Consider the following 18935-nt stretch of genomic DNA (forward strand, 5'->3'; position numbering starts at 1 on the left):
CCCCAAATTGAAATACAATATTGTAAGAAAGATTGAAAGAGAGCATAATATACACTTAACAAAATATGATAAGGAGCACAATGACTAAGTTCAAAAATTAGCATAGAACTATATTTTAATTTATTAACTAAAGAATTAATATGAAATTGCCAATTTAATTTTCGATCTAAAATAATTCCTAAATATTTAACAGAGGAAACTTGAGTCAATTTGGGACACTTACAATAATACCCCAAAAGTTCGTATTTATCCATTGTACTGTTATTATTGGACCACGTTTTCAACTGTAGGACTTTAAAGAAGTAAGATAATATAAAAGGAGCTTACTGAACGAGATTACTGAACGAAAGGAAGCACGTGTTTACACTTTCACTCACGTAAAACACACACACACACACATCATATTACACCTGAGATAAGACTACCAAAATGTAATAAGTAAGGTGTTATTTTTATCATCAAAACTGATGCTGTTGATCAATTATCGTGGGAATTTACTGTCGGCGTGAGCCAGTCAGTTCTTCTATACTTAATCAGATTACAGGAAATACTAATCCAAGTAAGTATATGACGCCAACAGAGAGAATTAGGACTTACTGGTGATATCATATATTGCAATATATTACTTGTTCATAAAAAAATGAAAAACGTATATTTGATCGATTAATCAGTAATTCTGCTCCAGTATTTCACTTCAAGAACTTCAAGATCACACATTACCCAGAGAAATTTTACATACTAATCCTGTTACATTCAATGTTATTCTTTTGTTTAGATAATTTTAGTTAGATTTTGAATCTTTTATCCACAGTTTAAAGGTACTCTTTTATCCCAATTACTAATGGATAAAGAAAGGTTTTAAAAAATTATTAATGTTATAATCTTCGCCTGGAAGAATCACTCCATTAAACTAAACTTGCATCACAGTTATGAATATAAACAGCACCTCGATCGCTTGTGTAGGTAAGTATATATGAATGTAAGCAGCACATAAATCACTTAGTGTAAGTAAACATTTGTGAAAGATATATCAGATCTTCCATTTATGGTACTTCTAAACTCAATCATGTTTTTAAAATTTTAGAAATATTCGTTGCATTTCTCGCGGAACTCCACAGTCCTTATATTTCATCTAAGAGTAAACACTTTTCTTTAGTAGAAATAGCTCAATAGTTTTATCTTATGAATACAATATGTTACTACTAATAGTGATATTACTAATAGAAAGCATTTAAGTCATTGCTTATAAGAAACGTGGTTGCACACAAATATTTTTCATTATACATATATAGCTATCCCTGAAAAAGAGGGTCAAAGCTTTCTTAACATTTTTAAATACTTGTTTCATGTTAAATTTAATGAATTGCTTAGTTAACATATGTTCCTTACACGATAGCTTTGTGATAAGCTTGAATGCTTCAAACCCTAAAATCCGGAGGTTGATCCCCGTGATAAACTCAGTAAATATTGCTAATTGTGTAATTTTTCGTTCAAGAACAAAATAAAGAAAACACAATGTTAATATATATAATATAATGTTCGCATTCGATTATTTCCTGTAATTCCATTACAAACAACATTGTTTAAACATATCAAGCTCAAGAAAATGTACAAACTACAAAAAAATAAGTGATAATAAGAACAAAATAAACGTCATTTTAAGTCTCAAAGTTATGAACTAAGAATTTAGTTACGGAATTAAAATCAGTTGCTTTTCAAAACAGTATCTTAGATAGACCTTTGATCTGCTATAAGTTACTGTTTATTTCATTTCTATCTATATTTTTGCATTTATAGCAAAACTACCAAGGATAATGTCGCCGTCCTAAACTTTGAGCCCTCGCCATAGTAGCTCAGGAATACGTCTGTAGACTCACGACAATAAAAATTGTGTTTCGATACTCGTGCTATCTTTGGCACAGATAGCCCATTATGGAACTTTGTGCTTAATAACAACCGATCAGTCAACTTAATTTTGAGCTATTGACTAGAAAGAGAACGAGTCGGTTAATAGTACCCTAGCACTCATTGTCCACGCTAAAAAACGTATTGTCACCCTTGCAAAGCACCTATAGCTCAAAGTGAGGGAAATATTTCATAATTTCTCACGGATTCGATTCTGGTTCACCAGCTCTGAAATGGAGATATTTTACCAACCTGCTTCCCATTTCTGTTAATAACAAGTGTATCAGCTGAGTTACACTAAGAAAATCACAAATTTGTCTGAAAACATTTAGTATGAAATAAAAGCACTCAGAATTAACGTGCAAAACATTTGAGTTGACCAAAGTAACTGTACTTATTAAGGCTTAATTACTCTGCTTTTTATTTCTAAGCGCTTAATACCACAGTAAGTCATAATATTTATTTTGCAAAATACTTAATTTTAGATCAGCGTTATATGGAATTGGAATTTTCAATTCGAAAGGCACTTTTCACACACTTAAAGTAAATAATCGTTATGATCAGAGACAACTTTGATTTGGGTATAGCTGCTTCCGATTTTGAAATACTAACCTATGGGTAAGTAGCCAGTAGCATCCTTTACCTTTGCAAAGGAGAAGAACCAGATTGTCTATTTCTTTTATAATGCTTTCACAGCTTGAGATACTTAGGAACATTGCGTATAAAAAAAAGACTTTCTAACTATCATCCAGACACACTAACTATTATTTAAAACTACGAAGGAGACAAATACTAAAATATCAATTCTGAAAGTAATGTTGTATCAGTCCTAAGGCAATATCGTTTTCCTTAAAAATCCATAAAAACCTTCAGAAAACGTTTTATGTTCACTTTGAAATTTTTACTGAAAACAATATTTGAAGAAGAAAAAATAAACAAGGTATAAGGAAACTTAAAACACAGTTTCGTTATTCTTCGCCTCGAAGTAAACTTGATGAATGAATGATTAATAATCGCCAAGTAATAAAAGTAAATTTACTTTAAGCGATATTGCAAAGTTTCCGTTCGTAATCGATATATTATACAAAACACCATCTGGGCTTATGCTACACGATGTGACGATACAATACCTTATGGAGGACACATTAGATGTCTGACAAAGTTCGTATTGATTTCCCTTGTTTATGTATAAAAGTGAACTACATTACGAAATATACTGCTCTCAAGCAGGTATTAGTTACAATAGCCTGAACAAAGCTTATAATAGGCGTGTGTGGCCATATGTCAGTTACACACAGGAGCTATAATAACGATAGCTTCATATTTTATACTTTAGTTCGGGAAAAAACAGATTTTCTCGTTCTCATCATCTTTCTTAAAAATAAACAAAGAAAACAAGATATTTTATTGTTATTAATACTAGCATTGATACAATGTAAAAAAATAATTAAATAAAACCTTATGGAGTTATCAAACTACATTGAATAAAACCTTATGGAGTTGTAAAACTGCATTTTTGAATGAAACCTTATGGAGTTATCAAACTACATTGAATAAAACCTTATGGAGTTGTAAAACTGCATTTTTGAATGAAACCTTATGGAGTTATAAAACTACATTGAATAAAACTTTATGGAGCTGTAAAATTACATTGACTGAAACCTTAGTTATAAAACTACATTGAATAAAACCTTATGGAGTTGTAAAACTGCATTGAATAAAACCTTATGAAGTTATAAAACTACGTTATGAAATGCTTATACATGATATGTTGCTCTTTATTTATGACATGCGCAGATCTAGTGTATTTTCTGCAGGTTATTTACGTAGGTTATTATTGGAGTGTAAATTATGTTATATCTCAATATCATATCGATTGTTTCATTGTTAACTGTTCCAGAAAAACTTCAGTTGTGAATATGACAAGGCAGAGAAATTAATTTGGAACTAGGTGAGAGCAGCATAGAAACATTAGAAAAGAAGAAACTGACCTTACAATGTAACTCTCAAACGCTAACAAGTAGATGCAGGCATGCACTGTATTAACCCGAAACAATAATAAAACACAATCCTCAAATGGAATACTTTGATGAAAGACTGCGAAAACGTATAAAAATATTGAAATCAGAAACTGACATTAGAACTTCACTCTTAGACACCTACATATACATTCTAACGCTACGTCAACATAAACCACTACGACTATTATTCTAAAATTAGATTTAATTTTAAACGATACGTAGAAACTCCAAAAAATTGCAGGTTTTTCGCGCGCACATGATTTGAAAGTATGCACAACGTTTATCATATACTAGTTACTTCCTTGGAATACATGTATAAATGGTCGAGTTTTTTTTTTTCGGTGCTGTATTCATTAAAAGGTTTGCGACAGAAAATTGAAAATATTCGATAATACCACACCATTATCTCCAATTAACACAGCTCAGACAAATATGCAGCCCCGTCAAAGTGAGCTATTTGGCTGTTTTCCAGTTACGAAAGTGATTCAGGCTGCTTATGGTAAATGAAACGGTTAAGGTAATTAGATTATTTCTCGATCTTTCAAATCATCACCATCTAAACCTGTAGTCAACATTTAAAAGCGTGCCAGCTAAATTACGGCTATTTAGAGGCTGCGTTGCCAACTAGTTTCCTACATACGTCAACTAAAGCCCTCCTCCCTTATCAGAAATCACGCTGCTCTAATTATTATGGTCTTTGAAGTAACTTATTTGATGGCCATTCGGTTGAAAGGTACTAATAATTACACCATGACATATAGAAACCGAAAATAAAACTGTATTGTCTTACAAACGAGAACATGTAGGAAAAGTTGATGTTATTGTAACCGCTGTTTCATAAATAACTCATACATCGTAACAGTAATAGGATTTGGTGTTTTTGGTTTTGAATTTTGCGCTAAGCTACACGAGGGCTATCTGCACTAGCCGTCCATAATTTAGCAGTGTAAGACTAAAGGGAAGGCAGCTAGTCATCACTACCCACCGTCGACTCTTGGGTTACTCTTTTACCAACAATTGGTAGGATTGACCGTTACATTATAACGCACCCACAGCTGAAAGGCGAAGTATGTTTGGTGTGACGAGAGTTCGAACCCGCGACCCTCAGATTACAAGTCCAGCATCTCCAACCACTTGGCCATGCCGGGCCTAACCAATTTAGAAAACAAAGATCCTACAGATCTTTAATGAGAAAAAAAGTCAACAACGTTAACAACAAACTAACAAAGCAATATGTATGCTTTCATATACTGGTACTGGATATAAACGATTTCATAACATCAAGATTCTGTTTTTATAAGGTCGCTTATTTTTGCTATTAAGATGTCTTCTATACATCAATATGCGCTACAAAAACATGTAATTAATTTTCATGTTTTCGTTGAGACAATTTGGATTATTTCGTGTTTATTCAATACAGGATGAAATAGTTCTTTCCGTGGTTCGTAAACACAACACGACATCGGCTGCTCAATACTTTTTAGTGATTAAATGTTTCTAAAGTGGTATTATATATTAGAAACTAATTACAGTCATCGCCTGCATGTCATAATGATATGTATTTTAGTAACGCCATTTAAAATTCTGATGTCTTTGCTTATGCTGTTTATTATATTAGTCTGTTTGTTGTCGATTTATAAATCGTCTAATCAAACTAACGTATTTACATCTTTTTTTTGTGTTTATGTACTGAATCAATCCCTGCAACAAAAACTATAGAAGATAAAAAATCACTGTAACAGAAAATATTGCTACAATACTTACATAAGTAACCTATGTATCAGGAACGAATGAACAATTCAATTAAATATTTAAAATTGGAAGTATACTGATGCGAAATCTAATTGTTAGTAGGCTTTCAGAGATTTCGAAGCATTCTCAAGGCCATGTATCTTCTATTCATTGTTTTAAGGTTTTAAGCACATAAACGTAGTTACCAATTAATAAATAATTTTAATATTTCAGATTTACAAGTTATCTACAAAGCTAAAACAAAGTGAAAGTATCTTAACAGCTTAGCTTTTGAAGAAAGACAACACAAGATTTTGCCAAAGGCAACTGTATACACAAATAAATAACTGATGACTAAATATCCACTGTATACTGACGTATAACTGGTAGCTGTATGTCTACTGCCTACTTAATTATTACTGGTAAGTAAACATCGACTATTTAATGAAATAAAACTTGTAAGTAACTTTCCACTGTGTAGTCAAATGTAAATAGTAATTATATATCGACTGCTTACTCAAATATAAATGGTAAATAAATGTAATCTGTATAGTTAAGTATAACTGTTGACTAAAAAGAGATAATTTACTTAGATATAACTGGTAACTGAATATCAACTGTTTTGGAGATATACTACTGGTAACTAAATATGGACTGTCTACTTAAGTATTACTTGTAGCTAAGTATCATTTGTCTATCATAATATTACTGGCCACTATATGTCGACTGTGTAACTTAAATATAACATTTAACTAAATGTTGAGTGTTTATTGACATAACCCGGTATATCTTCAGACTTATAACGTTATAATTCGAGTTTAGATACCCGTGGTAGACAGAACACAGATAGCCTGTTGTGTTGCTTTGTGCTTACTTTTAAAACAAACTGCTTACGAAAATATTACTGGTGAGTAAATATCAACTGTCTACTGAAACATAACTGGAAATTAAATATCGACTGTTCACTTAAATATTTATGGTAACAAAATATCAATTCTCCTCTTAAATGTAACTGGTAACTGAATATTGACTGTTTACTGAAATATGACTAGTAATTAAAGTTTGTCTATTTAAATATAACTGGTAAATAAATGCCAACTATCTACTGAAATATAACTGGTAACTGCCTACTTAAATGTACCTCGTAACTAAATGTCGGTTTCTACCTAAGTATAATTGATAACTAAATGTAAAATGTTTACTTCATTGTTACTTGTAACTAAAAACAGGCTATTTTGTTAAATACAACTAGTAATTGAACATTGACTCCCTACTTACATGTATACTAGCAAAGAACTATCGATGTCCATTCAAATATATCTTGTAATCAGTTACATTTCATTTTTTTTATCATCGCTGTTCCTTCCAATAAAATAAAACACATCTTAAATTTAGGTTTAATGAAAAATATCCTGAAGATGAAAAGGTCCCCTTAAATTGTCCTCTTTCTTGAAACTTATTAGTGCAGTGTTTAATCTGATTACGTTGCTACATGTGGTCTGGCTTTTCCTATGGCCTGTACTGATAGCTTTACATCGTAATGTTATTAAAAAGAAACTAAATGCCCACAGAAACAGTTTAGTAGGTTTAATTTATATGTTGTATTTTCCAAATATTCTCAGTATACTTACATATAAGAAGGTTCTGTGCCGAGTGTTTATTCTGGAGAAAGGAATCCCGTGTTGTTTGTGAGATTCTTTGTTTCGTAAAAAAAGTTTAGAAAGAGATAAAAAAGTGAACATTTATTTCGTAACGCGTAGGTCACCAAACTATTGGTGAGAAAGTTACAGTACAAAATTTCGTAAATATCTTGAAGCACAAAATAACACAGTGCACTACGCTAATAAAATTAAGTCTTTGTTTCATTTTTACTACTTAAACTTTATAACGACACAGAGCAGTTTTCAATAACACGTACTGAATAGCTCTTAGGTCTGAAAAAAAGCGTGAAATATAAAAAGATAAACAAGGAAATTTTACATAGCGTGGTACAACAAGAGGAATATAAAATAGATAATTTGTGTTAGATAGTTTATTTTCACAGTTTAACCGCAGTATAAAAGGTTAATATTAAAAGGTTGCCTTTTTAATTATTAGATATTGGCTAAAAAAAATTGTTTTTTATCGGGTATTGAGAGCTCAACAAACGTTAACTCTATCCACGTGTAAATGGCACTGTTGAGGTTACCACTGAAGTGTTCTAAAAGCGTTTAACGCTATATGGTTTCTGAGTGCTCAGTATTCGAAGCTATAAAACGAAAAAATATTATATTTTTCAACACTTGTCATCCATCGATTCATACACTATTCAAACAGGAATGCTTAGCGACCTTTTCTTCTTGCAATTTTATTACACGAAATACATGTTACGTTTCCTTAAACACGTGAAATACTGTTATGTTCATATATTCTTGCGTGAGATGAAATTTCATTCGTTCGATTTTTTTTTATAAGAGGAGCTACTGCTGAATAGGAGATATAATATTGCTAAGTAAATCTAATTTGTAGCAGACAAGGTATAATGTCTTTGAAGAAAATTACTTTGATCCAGTAAACACGAGTTTTCGTAGAATTTAAATCGGATTAAATTTAATAACATATAATTAAATCACATGCAGTTTACGTTATTTTTGATATTATAGTTTAAACATCGCAACCAAATATTTATTGTACTTTATGATGTGATTACCAGTGTAAATATAGAAAAAACAAATAAGAACAATAATATATAGAGAAATCATAATATCGTAAGAACTTTTTAGGTTAACTTTCCTTTTGTTTAATATATATTTAATATTGTTTCTTTAAAATAATGGAAAGATATGATTACCTTATGAATTAGATGTTTATTTTCTTTTCAAGCACAAAACTACATACCGGGCTAATTGTGTTCTGTCCAGCACGGATACTGAAACCTAACTTTTATCATTATGGCTCTTATGTTTACCACTGACTTGCCAAGGACATTAAGATATTTTATTGTTTCATTTTTTATATCATATCTTTTTAAGTTAAATAGCAAATCCTGGAACTGAAACAGCCGGACTTATTTTTTGCGCTTTCAAGATATAAAATACAAGACATGAATCCTAAAATGAAATTATTTGATCATTAAAAGCTTTTAAAATAATAACATGATTATATATATAAAGATGTTTTGTAATTTCAATAAATAATATGATAAACATATTTCAACAGGTTTGATTAAATCCTGTACATACAAATGTGTTATATAGATTCCCAAAACACATTTGTATATCTCTGTTCGCGTGGGGTCAGAATAATTTTGTTTATGATAATTCCGTCTCATAGAGTAAAACTGAACTTGGGACAACTTTCTCGCTGTATTAGTGTACAAGCAAATAAGTTAGTGATGCATTTTTATCAGTTCAAACTACTACGTACTCCCATCTTCCTTTATAAACATCAATTATCCCAGGGTGGTAAAATCATTTTTGTACTTCAAGGGTTTTGGAATAAGCCGGAGATTGTTTGCGCCCAAAACGAGGGTCCTATTAAATTGATTAGAAAGTTAATTCACTAGCTATAATTATATTATAAGCACATATAACTGCTACGTTAAGAAACAATAAACGTTTAAAGTTTGAAATCTACACATTTGCCAGACAACAAATCTTAGTTACTGGTTCGGTATATATCTAGTTGATAATGAACCAGCTATATCTTTTAAATATTACTGTTTGGAAAGTAAATACAATCTTTTATTTCGGTTGTCTATATTCTGTTCAGTATCTGGAAGATAACATTGGCATTGGATGATAGCTACAATTTTCTGTTTCAAATCGTCATATTCCACTCAGAATCTGGTGTTATTCTCTTTGGAGTACAGCTGCTAGCTTCTATTTTAATTTGTATATGTTTTGTTCCATATTTGAGAAGATCACTGTTTGAATAACAGCCACAACATTCTGTTTGAAATAGTTGACATATTTTTCAACCATAGTCTTATAATAATTATTATACTCACCCACATACAAAGAAATCCAAAATTTTCAATGTGGATGAGTGGAGATGTATTTATCTATGTATACCCGAAATAACATCTGAAGACAAGCCAGACATTATTAATGATTCTTACATCTTAACAGATAAAAGATGTGATATCAGCAGTAAGTTCATCAGAACAGGTAAATGGAAATATAAACTAAGAAAAGATCTTTGGTAAAAGTCATAAAAATTTAATCAGTAGAGAGAAATTCAATACAGGATATCAATTATTTTGTGTACAGTTTATGGGCAGAATAAATATCACAAAACGTGCAATAAAAGTAAGGGAAGCTTTTAGTCAATTAATAATAATTATTATATGCTTTTATTTCGTTTATGTAAATATTATTATGTGCATATATAAATGCAGAAGTTATATACTTTTAGAAAAATGTACTTTCTAATACCAAAGCTTTCAATTAAATATCTATATATTTTTGTGTGATTAAAATTTACCGATCAAAATTTAAAATAAATACGGTATCTTTGGTTTTTACGTGTCAAAAACGTAAAAATTCACGAACCCAGTACAAAGCCATCTTTACTCCACTGAACCGCTCCCGCTGCGAATGCAATGTGACATTGCATCTCAGCTGTGTCACCTTGAACCACTTCCTTGTCTTGAGGCTGAACTCGGAAGTATTGTTGTTGCTGGCATATAACTGTGGAAAACACATAAAAAACTGTTGCACTAAATTATCACCATAACTGTGACAAATATTGACCTTTAAGAGATTTAAACAAACATAACTTGATACTATGTTAATTTACTCTTTGTATTATCTGTATTGTTCACAAAAGGAACTATCTTCGTCACATTTCAATGACATTGTTAAAATACCAAACATTTAAGCTGTGTTGAATTAAAACTGGTGAGAATTTGCACTATCCGTTTAAATTATAATATTATCCACAATAAAAATGTGAAAAAATAAAATAAATGTAATAATACACTAATGTTATAACATGTTGGAACAAAACTATCTTGACTGATGTCATTTTATATCTTACTATTATATTCGATATTCATATTTTTTGTTAGGCTTGAATGTGATCATTGTTATTTTAAGCTAAATAGCACATTAACACTGAATTTATCTATTGGCTAAAGAAACCAACACAACTGATGTTTGTTCATTGTTAAGCGTAAATCCATATAATGAGATAGCTGTGCTTTGCTGGCAGCAGTTATCGAAACTCGATGCTTACATCACGCTCGATATTTTGTGGTATAGTTACGTTATAAGAGAGACAGTCAAATCCCACTATTCGGTCGCAAAAGACGAGCTGATACTAGGCACTGTTGACCATCATTTATAAATTAGAGACGGCTTGTACACATAAAACTTGAGTATATTCGTAAATAAATATCCGAAAATAAATAAATGAGTTAAAAACAACATGAAACCTGTTGCCAGTTTGTTTCCGAATTTCGCGCAAATCTACTCGAGAGCTATTTATCTTCGCCGTCCCTAATTTAGCAGTGTAGGACTAGAGGAAAGGCAGCTAGTTATCACCACCCACCGCCGACACTTGGGCTACTCTTTTACCAACGAATAGTGGGATTAACCGTCACATATAACACCCCCACGGCTGAAAGGACGAGCATGTTTGGCGCGACGGGGTTGCGAACCCGCCACCCTCAGATTACAAGTCTTAACCCACCTGGCCTGTTTTCCGTTTGAAAGAAAGAATGGAAATAAAATGCGGACCTGAAACTTATGTTGTTATTTTAACAGATAGTTATCTCTGTCAAGTTATTATTTCTTGAAGGATAATAATTGAACAAAAATATTTCATCTAAAGTAGAACAAAAGAAAAAGAAATTCAGTTATTTTAATTCCGTATTACATCTTTTATTCAAGATTTAAAAATAAACAAAGTTGAAAGATACAGTTTTTAATTTCACTATCCAGGCTTGGTTAATACCTGAGTTTCGTATTGTTTATAAGGGGTTCGTAAACTGTATTGAACTGATGAGCAATCTGGTCTAAACTCAGTATGACAGTACACTGTTGGTTATTTACAGAATGTAACCCAACTAATATTTTTACACTGTTGATTGTTAACAAAACGAAACCTAAATAATATTTGTACATTATTGGTTAATAACAGAAAGAAAACTTAATAATCTTGAGAAATGTAAATTATAGTAACTTATGCAACATAGGTTTTCGTGGAATAATATGGTTCAAAACTATAAAGTTTAAATTTTAAAAATATTTTTATCGCAAATTAAAATAAAACAATAAAAATTGCATGGAAAATATTTTTGTGGCACTGATCAGCCACAAAGTGGCCTAGCGATAAGTCTTCAGGCTTACGACGGAAAAAATTAGGTTTCGATACCTGTGGTAGGCAGAGCACAAATAATCCATTGTGTAGCTTTGTGTTTAAGAACAACCAAACTAAACCTATTGATTGAAATTTCCTGTTCAGGTATAAATAACTTGCCCTGAAGGATTTGTTTACTACAATGCAGTATTATTTATTGACAAAACCTAAAACACACGCTTATATATATATATACACACTCTACGAGTTGAACAATTCATTTCCAAGTATAGTGATTGTTCAAGCTGCTAAAAACGTGTTTTATTACAATAGTTCTTGTACAAATCTGTCGGTAGAAGAGCTCTTGTTTAACGTGAAAGAGATTCCAATGACAGAATTTGTTGTACTGTTATATTATCATGGATGTGTATATGAGTAAAGGAAAGCAACTAAATTATAATTTAACAGACGAGGTATAATTGTTGTAAAAAATAAAACTGCAAATCATAAATGAGATATGATGAAGAGAAAAGGAGTTTAAGAAAGGGAAATAAATAACTATTTTGTAGTGATCTCATTATTGGATGAAATATTCTAATGATTGACAAAATTCGACCAATTGAATTGTAAATGATAAACAACTTACATACAAATTTAATCAAAATTTCATTAAAAAGACAGGCTGTCTGTTAGGCTTAAAATGTTTCCTCGATAAAATATATTTCTTGTTTATTTTTAAAAAATCGCTCGCTATTAGGAACCTTTTATCTATGATTTACTCAATGTAGTGGTATTGAGCTATTAGTAACTATTATCTACTATGGTCCTTAAGCAATTAAATAACTGTTTATAATTTGGATGCTCAAATAACAATACCTATTTAATAGAATATTTAAACCTTCATCTATTTTGATCCTTAACATCTAAATAACTGTTTATTTTTCAATATTTAAGCATTAATAAGGTCTATTATTAATGTACTAAATAAATCATCTAGTGTTGTGATATTTAAGCACCTTTTAGCTATTCGTTGTTGTGATATTGAAACCATAATAAAATCAATGAATACCAACCATTATACATTGTTGTAATATCAACACATAGTCCCTGTAAGGATAATTTCCACAATAGAAATTAGGATGAAAAGGAACTGCCTTTTTTGAACTGGACTATGTTTATTGTTGTGTAACATATATATATATATATAGGAAGCACTTGTATAATAAAGAACATTTTTAAAAGCAGTCACTTAGCAATCGGATCAACATTTTATGTTTTAGATTAGTTTAAGTTCGTTAATTTTCCCAACCCAAACGAGCCGTTTTTACATATATGTGCAGTTATTAATTGAGAGTATGTGATAAAACTAACTCATACCTTTTTCTTTTAATTAAATTCTGAGGATTATTACGGAAAACACTCTCATAATATATCATCACACAAAAGAAGGCGTATACTGAATTTTGAAAGTGGTTGTGACTGAAACAGTACAATTGGTTTTCCTAATGTATTCATGTTTAAAGTAAATCTTAAAAAAAACAAGTTTTCAACTTTTAAATTTAAATATTGTTTTATGTGTAAAGTATGCAGTCGCAGATATCAGATCATTTGAAGCAGTAAAAAGTGAGACTTCGGTGGGATTCGAACCCCACAAAATTGTTTAATTAGTAATCATGTCCCAATTCCTCTCTCTCACTTCAACAATTAAAATCTGAAACGACTTCCTATTTTCACAAATTATATGATAAGGTGTAATTATTTTAGTATACTAAGTTCTTTCCTTTATTTTTTGTTTAGTTTTTCTTCACTTCACTGTTCGACAAGTATACGTTTTCATTTCAGAACTGGTCAAGTGGCTAAAGCCCTCGATTCGTCATCTGAGGGTCGCGGGTTCGAATCCCCATCACACTATTCGTTGGTAATACAGTAGCCCAAAAGCTGGCGGTGGGTGGTGATGACTAGATGCCTTTCCTCTAATCTTACACTGCAAAATTAGAGATTGCTAGCGCAGATAGCCTTCGTGTAGCTTTACGTAAAATTCAAAACAAACATTTTAGCACAACTTCCGCCTCGTGGTTCAGCATTAGGCTCCAAGACTTATAACCAAAATCCGGACTTGAAATCCCACAGTGGATGCATGAAAGATAGTCCATTTTGTAATTTGCTTTGAAACACATGAAAATATATTTCAGAGTTATGAAAGTTTGTGTACTCGCTGCAGTATTTAATAATTAATATATTTATTTTACTAATGTATAAGTAAATGTATCTGCTTTACTAATCTGTAAAATAACGTATTAATTTCATTTTTTATAAGGGTGAGTATCTTAATTTTACTAAGGTTAAAATTACCGTCGTTTATAATATTGCGTCTTGGCATTCACCGGTTAAACTTTATGTGAATTATAGTTATTATACAACATCATAAACAAAAAAAAGGAAAAAAAGAAAATATAGTGAAATGAGTATTCATAAAGATGTTTCTTTATCCACGCAATCAATGACTCTGTAATACAACAAGTGTACAAAGGCAAACTGCAAAGGAGTTCGGACTAACATGAATTACAGGGGCTTATTACATATTCTGAAAACAATTTTTGAGCTTCACTACGTCGTTAAAGTTAATGTCCTCACGTCCGGTGAGGTTGAATTTAATGTTTCATATAAACATTTTTGTTCCACTGTTTCCTGCTCTGATATCGTTTTGCTACTGTGTAATCGTTTCTGTTTTTTTTTTTAAATTATTACTTTAAAATATTACATCGGAAATAAATAAGAACAGAAGATTAAATGTTGCATAAAAGTCGAATATGACATAAAATGGATTGAAAAAGTTTTAATCAAAAGTATAATTCACTTCTCAAGTAAAGTAAAATAAAAATACAGAAATGTCAGCGTTAAGTGTCTTCACGGTTAAATCTGTTACGGAGATGCTATAGTGAGAGTCTATCAAAATAGTTAAAAAGTAAAATTTTCATGATGATATATTTAGGTTAAAGAACTTGTTAATCGCATTCGTTGATTGAAAATACACAATAATTAATGTGTAGAAAAGTTTCATTTACTTATAATAAAAATCATGCAAGAAACATAAAAAAAAACGAAATTTATTACTTAGATAATAGCAAAAAATGTTAGTTTCTATTGATTGCACGTTCAGACAGCGATTAAAACGCCCAACGGAAATAGCTCGATTGGAACTAAACAGTGCTTTCGTGAAGTAATTGATTTCTATTACGTCACGATTCAAATTCAGCGTTTTTGCGAACACGTATCTTGGCAACCAAGTAAGAGTGCTGTACCAAGGCAACTTCGACGAGAAATACAGTAGGAACCTAGAAAAAAGAAAAATTTTTGTACTTTTATTTTACTTGCAAAGCGGTCAATATGTAATGCATAGTTGTAGGACATCGTTGGAGCCTTGCACTCAGTGAAGGGCAATTGTCTCGATTTAGAATTGGTGTGTATAACAAAATTAAATTCCTCCGAAGTGTTTGTCATCTATCGTTAACTTCAACATGAAGACGAGAGTGATATATATATGTATATTTTTGTTATTCAAGTTTTCAGGAACAGGTACAGTTAGTAACGCGTTATCAGCGTGTAACATCCTCCGCTAGGAAAGCGGTAAGACTTCGGATTTACGACGCTAAAATCAGTGGTTCGATTACCCTCGGTGGACAGAGGAGATAGCCTGATGTAACTTTGCTATAAGAAAACACACACACACAGTGTGTGATAACGTACTCTGTAATGATTTACAATAGTTTTATTTAAAGGTTTCGAACGAACTTAGTTGCCAGGTGAGTTAAGGCGTTCGACTCGTAATCTGAGGGTCGCGGGTTCGAATCCCCGTCGTACCAAACATGCGCGCTCTTTTAGCCGTGGGGCGTTATTATGTGACGGTCAATCCCACTATTCGTTGGTAAAAGAGTAGCCCAAGAGTTGGCGTGGGTAGTGATGACTAACTGCCTTCCCTCTTGTCTTACAGTGTTAAATTAGGGATGGCTAGCGCAGATAGCCTTCGAGTAGCTTTGCGCGAAATTAAAAAACAAACAAACAAACAAACATTAGGGACAACCCCCGTTGACCCTCAATTTCGCAAGCCTCACACTTCTGTTTTTTTTTTCTTTTTAGAGCAGGTGTGGGTATTCTAGCTCACAACGTTTCAATTATTCGCTACATTTCACTATTACATTTATAAAATAAAAAAGAGTAAAAGATACTTAGTGCACTCATTAATGGGGAGACAGCAAAACTTTTATTAAATTGGCATTCCAGTCCCAGTACGATGTTTGAACATAAGTACTAAGTTATTATGGTGGTATAATACTAAAATATACATTTACTTTTAATGTCATTTCAATTTTCTATCGTTTTGATTAAATTATCAATATTTTTATGCCAAGTAAAATAAATTCGAACTTGTAAAAAGAGCTTATTAATTTATTTTCGTAATGATAAAGAGATAAATTAACAACAAATCTTTAATAATTAGCTTCTATCGGTATATCCCACAATTTATTTAAAACTGTGTTGATCAAAATAAATATATATGTTATACAGGCAAAAATTAAATACAGATTTAATATTCAGTGATGACGAGAAAACCCAGTCATAGAGAAAAATAAGTATGGACAATCCAGTATCACCAGTTCTAGCCAATATTTTTATGACACAAGTTGAAACACAAGCAATTAAAACAGCATTACATCCACCAGTATACTGGTACAGATATGTAGACGACACGATTGCGGGATTCACATTTACAGAACACATACTTAATTTTTTTGAATAACATTACCATTATACATCCCAACATCAACTTCACAAGTGAACAGGAAGAAAGCAATCAAATATCATTTCTTAACCTCAAAATTACAAGAACCGATAAACAATTTAAAACAGAAATCCACCGAAAAATCACCCATACTGGACTATACATTCCTTGGGACTTAGCACATGAAACAAAACAAAAACTCAACATACTAATAAACCAAATAAACACAGCCATAAAACTATGTTCACCAGATAAAATTAACGATGGTCTAGACAAAATAAAACAATAATTCATCAACATCAATAAGTTTCCTCCACAAACTGTAGAAAACATTATACGCACACATCTAGACAAAAAGCAAAATTAACTAACAAAAGTAAATATACCCCATAATTTAAAAAATCACGAAACCATATACTGCTGCATTCCATATATTCCCGACATCAGCAGAAAAGTAACCAACAATTTGGCAAAAACTAGTAACAAAATATGACATTCCAGTTAATACCAAATTTATTCAAAAACCAGACACAAAACTAAGGTCTATACTATGTAAAAACTACACAGACAAACACCACATCAACATTATTTATAAAATACAATGTGATAACTGCCACGACTTCTACATTGGAGAAACAAGTAGAAAAATGGAAACCAGATTTAAAAAACACAAAAAGTCACTTTCACACGTTTTCGAATAACCACAACATAACCATAAAAAACACCCAAATGCTAAATAAAAACAACAAACATAAACAAACGCAAAATTAAAGAAGCCTTACTTATATAAGAACTCAAGCCCAAAATAAACCAATACAAAGGAATACCTTTATACCTATAATAATAAATATACTCAAACATCTAAGCACGCCCTCTACATTCCTACACTCAATAACACAACCACCTTCAAACATGCGGTCAGCTATCAGTCAGTTACCTCTTTCTTTCTTTGTGAACTTGACAATGACCGAAGAAGGTCGAAACGCTCTACATAAAGATATTTTCTCAACCCATCCCAGCCGTTTTTACATATATAGATTTAATATTATTAGAGGTGAAAGAGTGATTTTCTACTTAAATAAGTAAATCAATAACTTCATCCGTTAACGAATTTATAACCGATACCAAATCATTAAGTGGTATACATATAAATAATGTATGTCTGAATTGTATCTGTTTATTTCATTATTTTAATATTTTTTTGGAATTTTAAGATTCGTTAATTATTTATAATTATCCAAACATTATCTTATTATTTATAACTTAACAAATAACTGGTTCGGTAATTTGGTTACTAAAACCTCTGGTATGTTCAGTATAGTTTTTTGTATTAGAAATAAAAGGAAATTTGAGAAGAGATTTATGCAACTCAGGTGTTGCACGCAGCTAGAGTGATTTTCAATTACTATTTTAAGTAACACCAATTTATTAATAATATATTCTTTAGTATATTTTGTAATTTAAAAGTTTGTGTAGTATTTTTCCCTTTGATTATAATTTGTGCATAAAACCTATTACAAATAAAGCCAAAATTACAACTGGCTTTATTGATAGGTACAATAATATATTTCTGTTATATGTTCAAATTAATAAAAGCTAATTTTATCTTTTATTTTATTAATCACATAATATCTCCATTCTAAAAACCAATTTGGAGAATAATGTATAGAATAATTAAGTTTTAGAACGTAATTATCTATATTTGTTTTTACAGAATTAAAAATGTCTACGTTTTACATCATGCAGCTATTCTGTATATATCATCTCTCCCATAATATTCCGCCCGAAATCATCTCATTTTATATTCAAATATCCAATAATAATAAGCTTACAAAAATAATCTGCCAAGAAGTTTAAGTACAATCACATCGTATGTTATGATGTTATATATACCCAAATTATTTAAAAATATCTATAATTATATATAAACAGTCCTAAAGGAATTTCATATTTAAAACTGATAATGATTTTAAACATTTTCTATTACAGAACAATCTAACATTTCAGAAATTTACAAATCACAAAAATGCTATGTTGAAAATTGATTGCTATGCATAATAATTTTCTTATCATACAAATTATTTAATTTAAACATAAACTGTATAATATTGGAAATTAAATACTTAGCGCGGCAGTTTTTATTAATACTTTCAACCTTGAATTATTTAGTCCATATGAATCCGCCTAAACTGTCTATCAAATAATAACTATTAATA

General features: G+C 30.8%; 1 protein-coding gene across 2 annotated transcripts in view; it reads right to left on the reverse strand.

Annotated features, from left to right (window-relative positions):
- LOC143225253 (nephrin-like) overlaps positions 1–18935 on the reverse strand; it is a 167225-nt gene that overhangs the window by 96751 nt on the left and 51539 nt on the right. For both annotated transcript variants that reach the window (XM_076454335.1, XM_076454334.1), the window contains exon 2: positions 10190–10327. In XM_076454335.1, coding sequence (XP_076310450.1) covers positions 10190–10327 — 138 coding nt within the window. The remainder of the gene's footprint in view (positions 1–10189; positions 10328–18935) is intronic.

Source organism: Tachypleus tridentatus, chromosome 9 (genome assembly GCF_004210375.1).
Source record: "Tachypleus tridentatus isolate NWPU-2018 chromosome 9, ASM421037v1, whole genome shotgun sequence".
Lineage (NCBI taxonomy): Eukaryota > Metazoa > Arthropoda > Merostomata > Xiphosura > Limulidae > Tachypleus > Tachypleus tridentatus.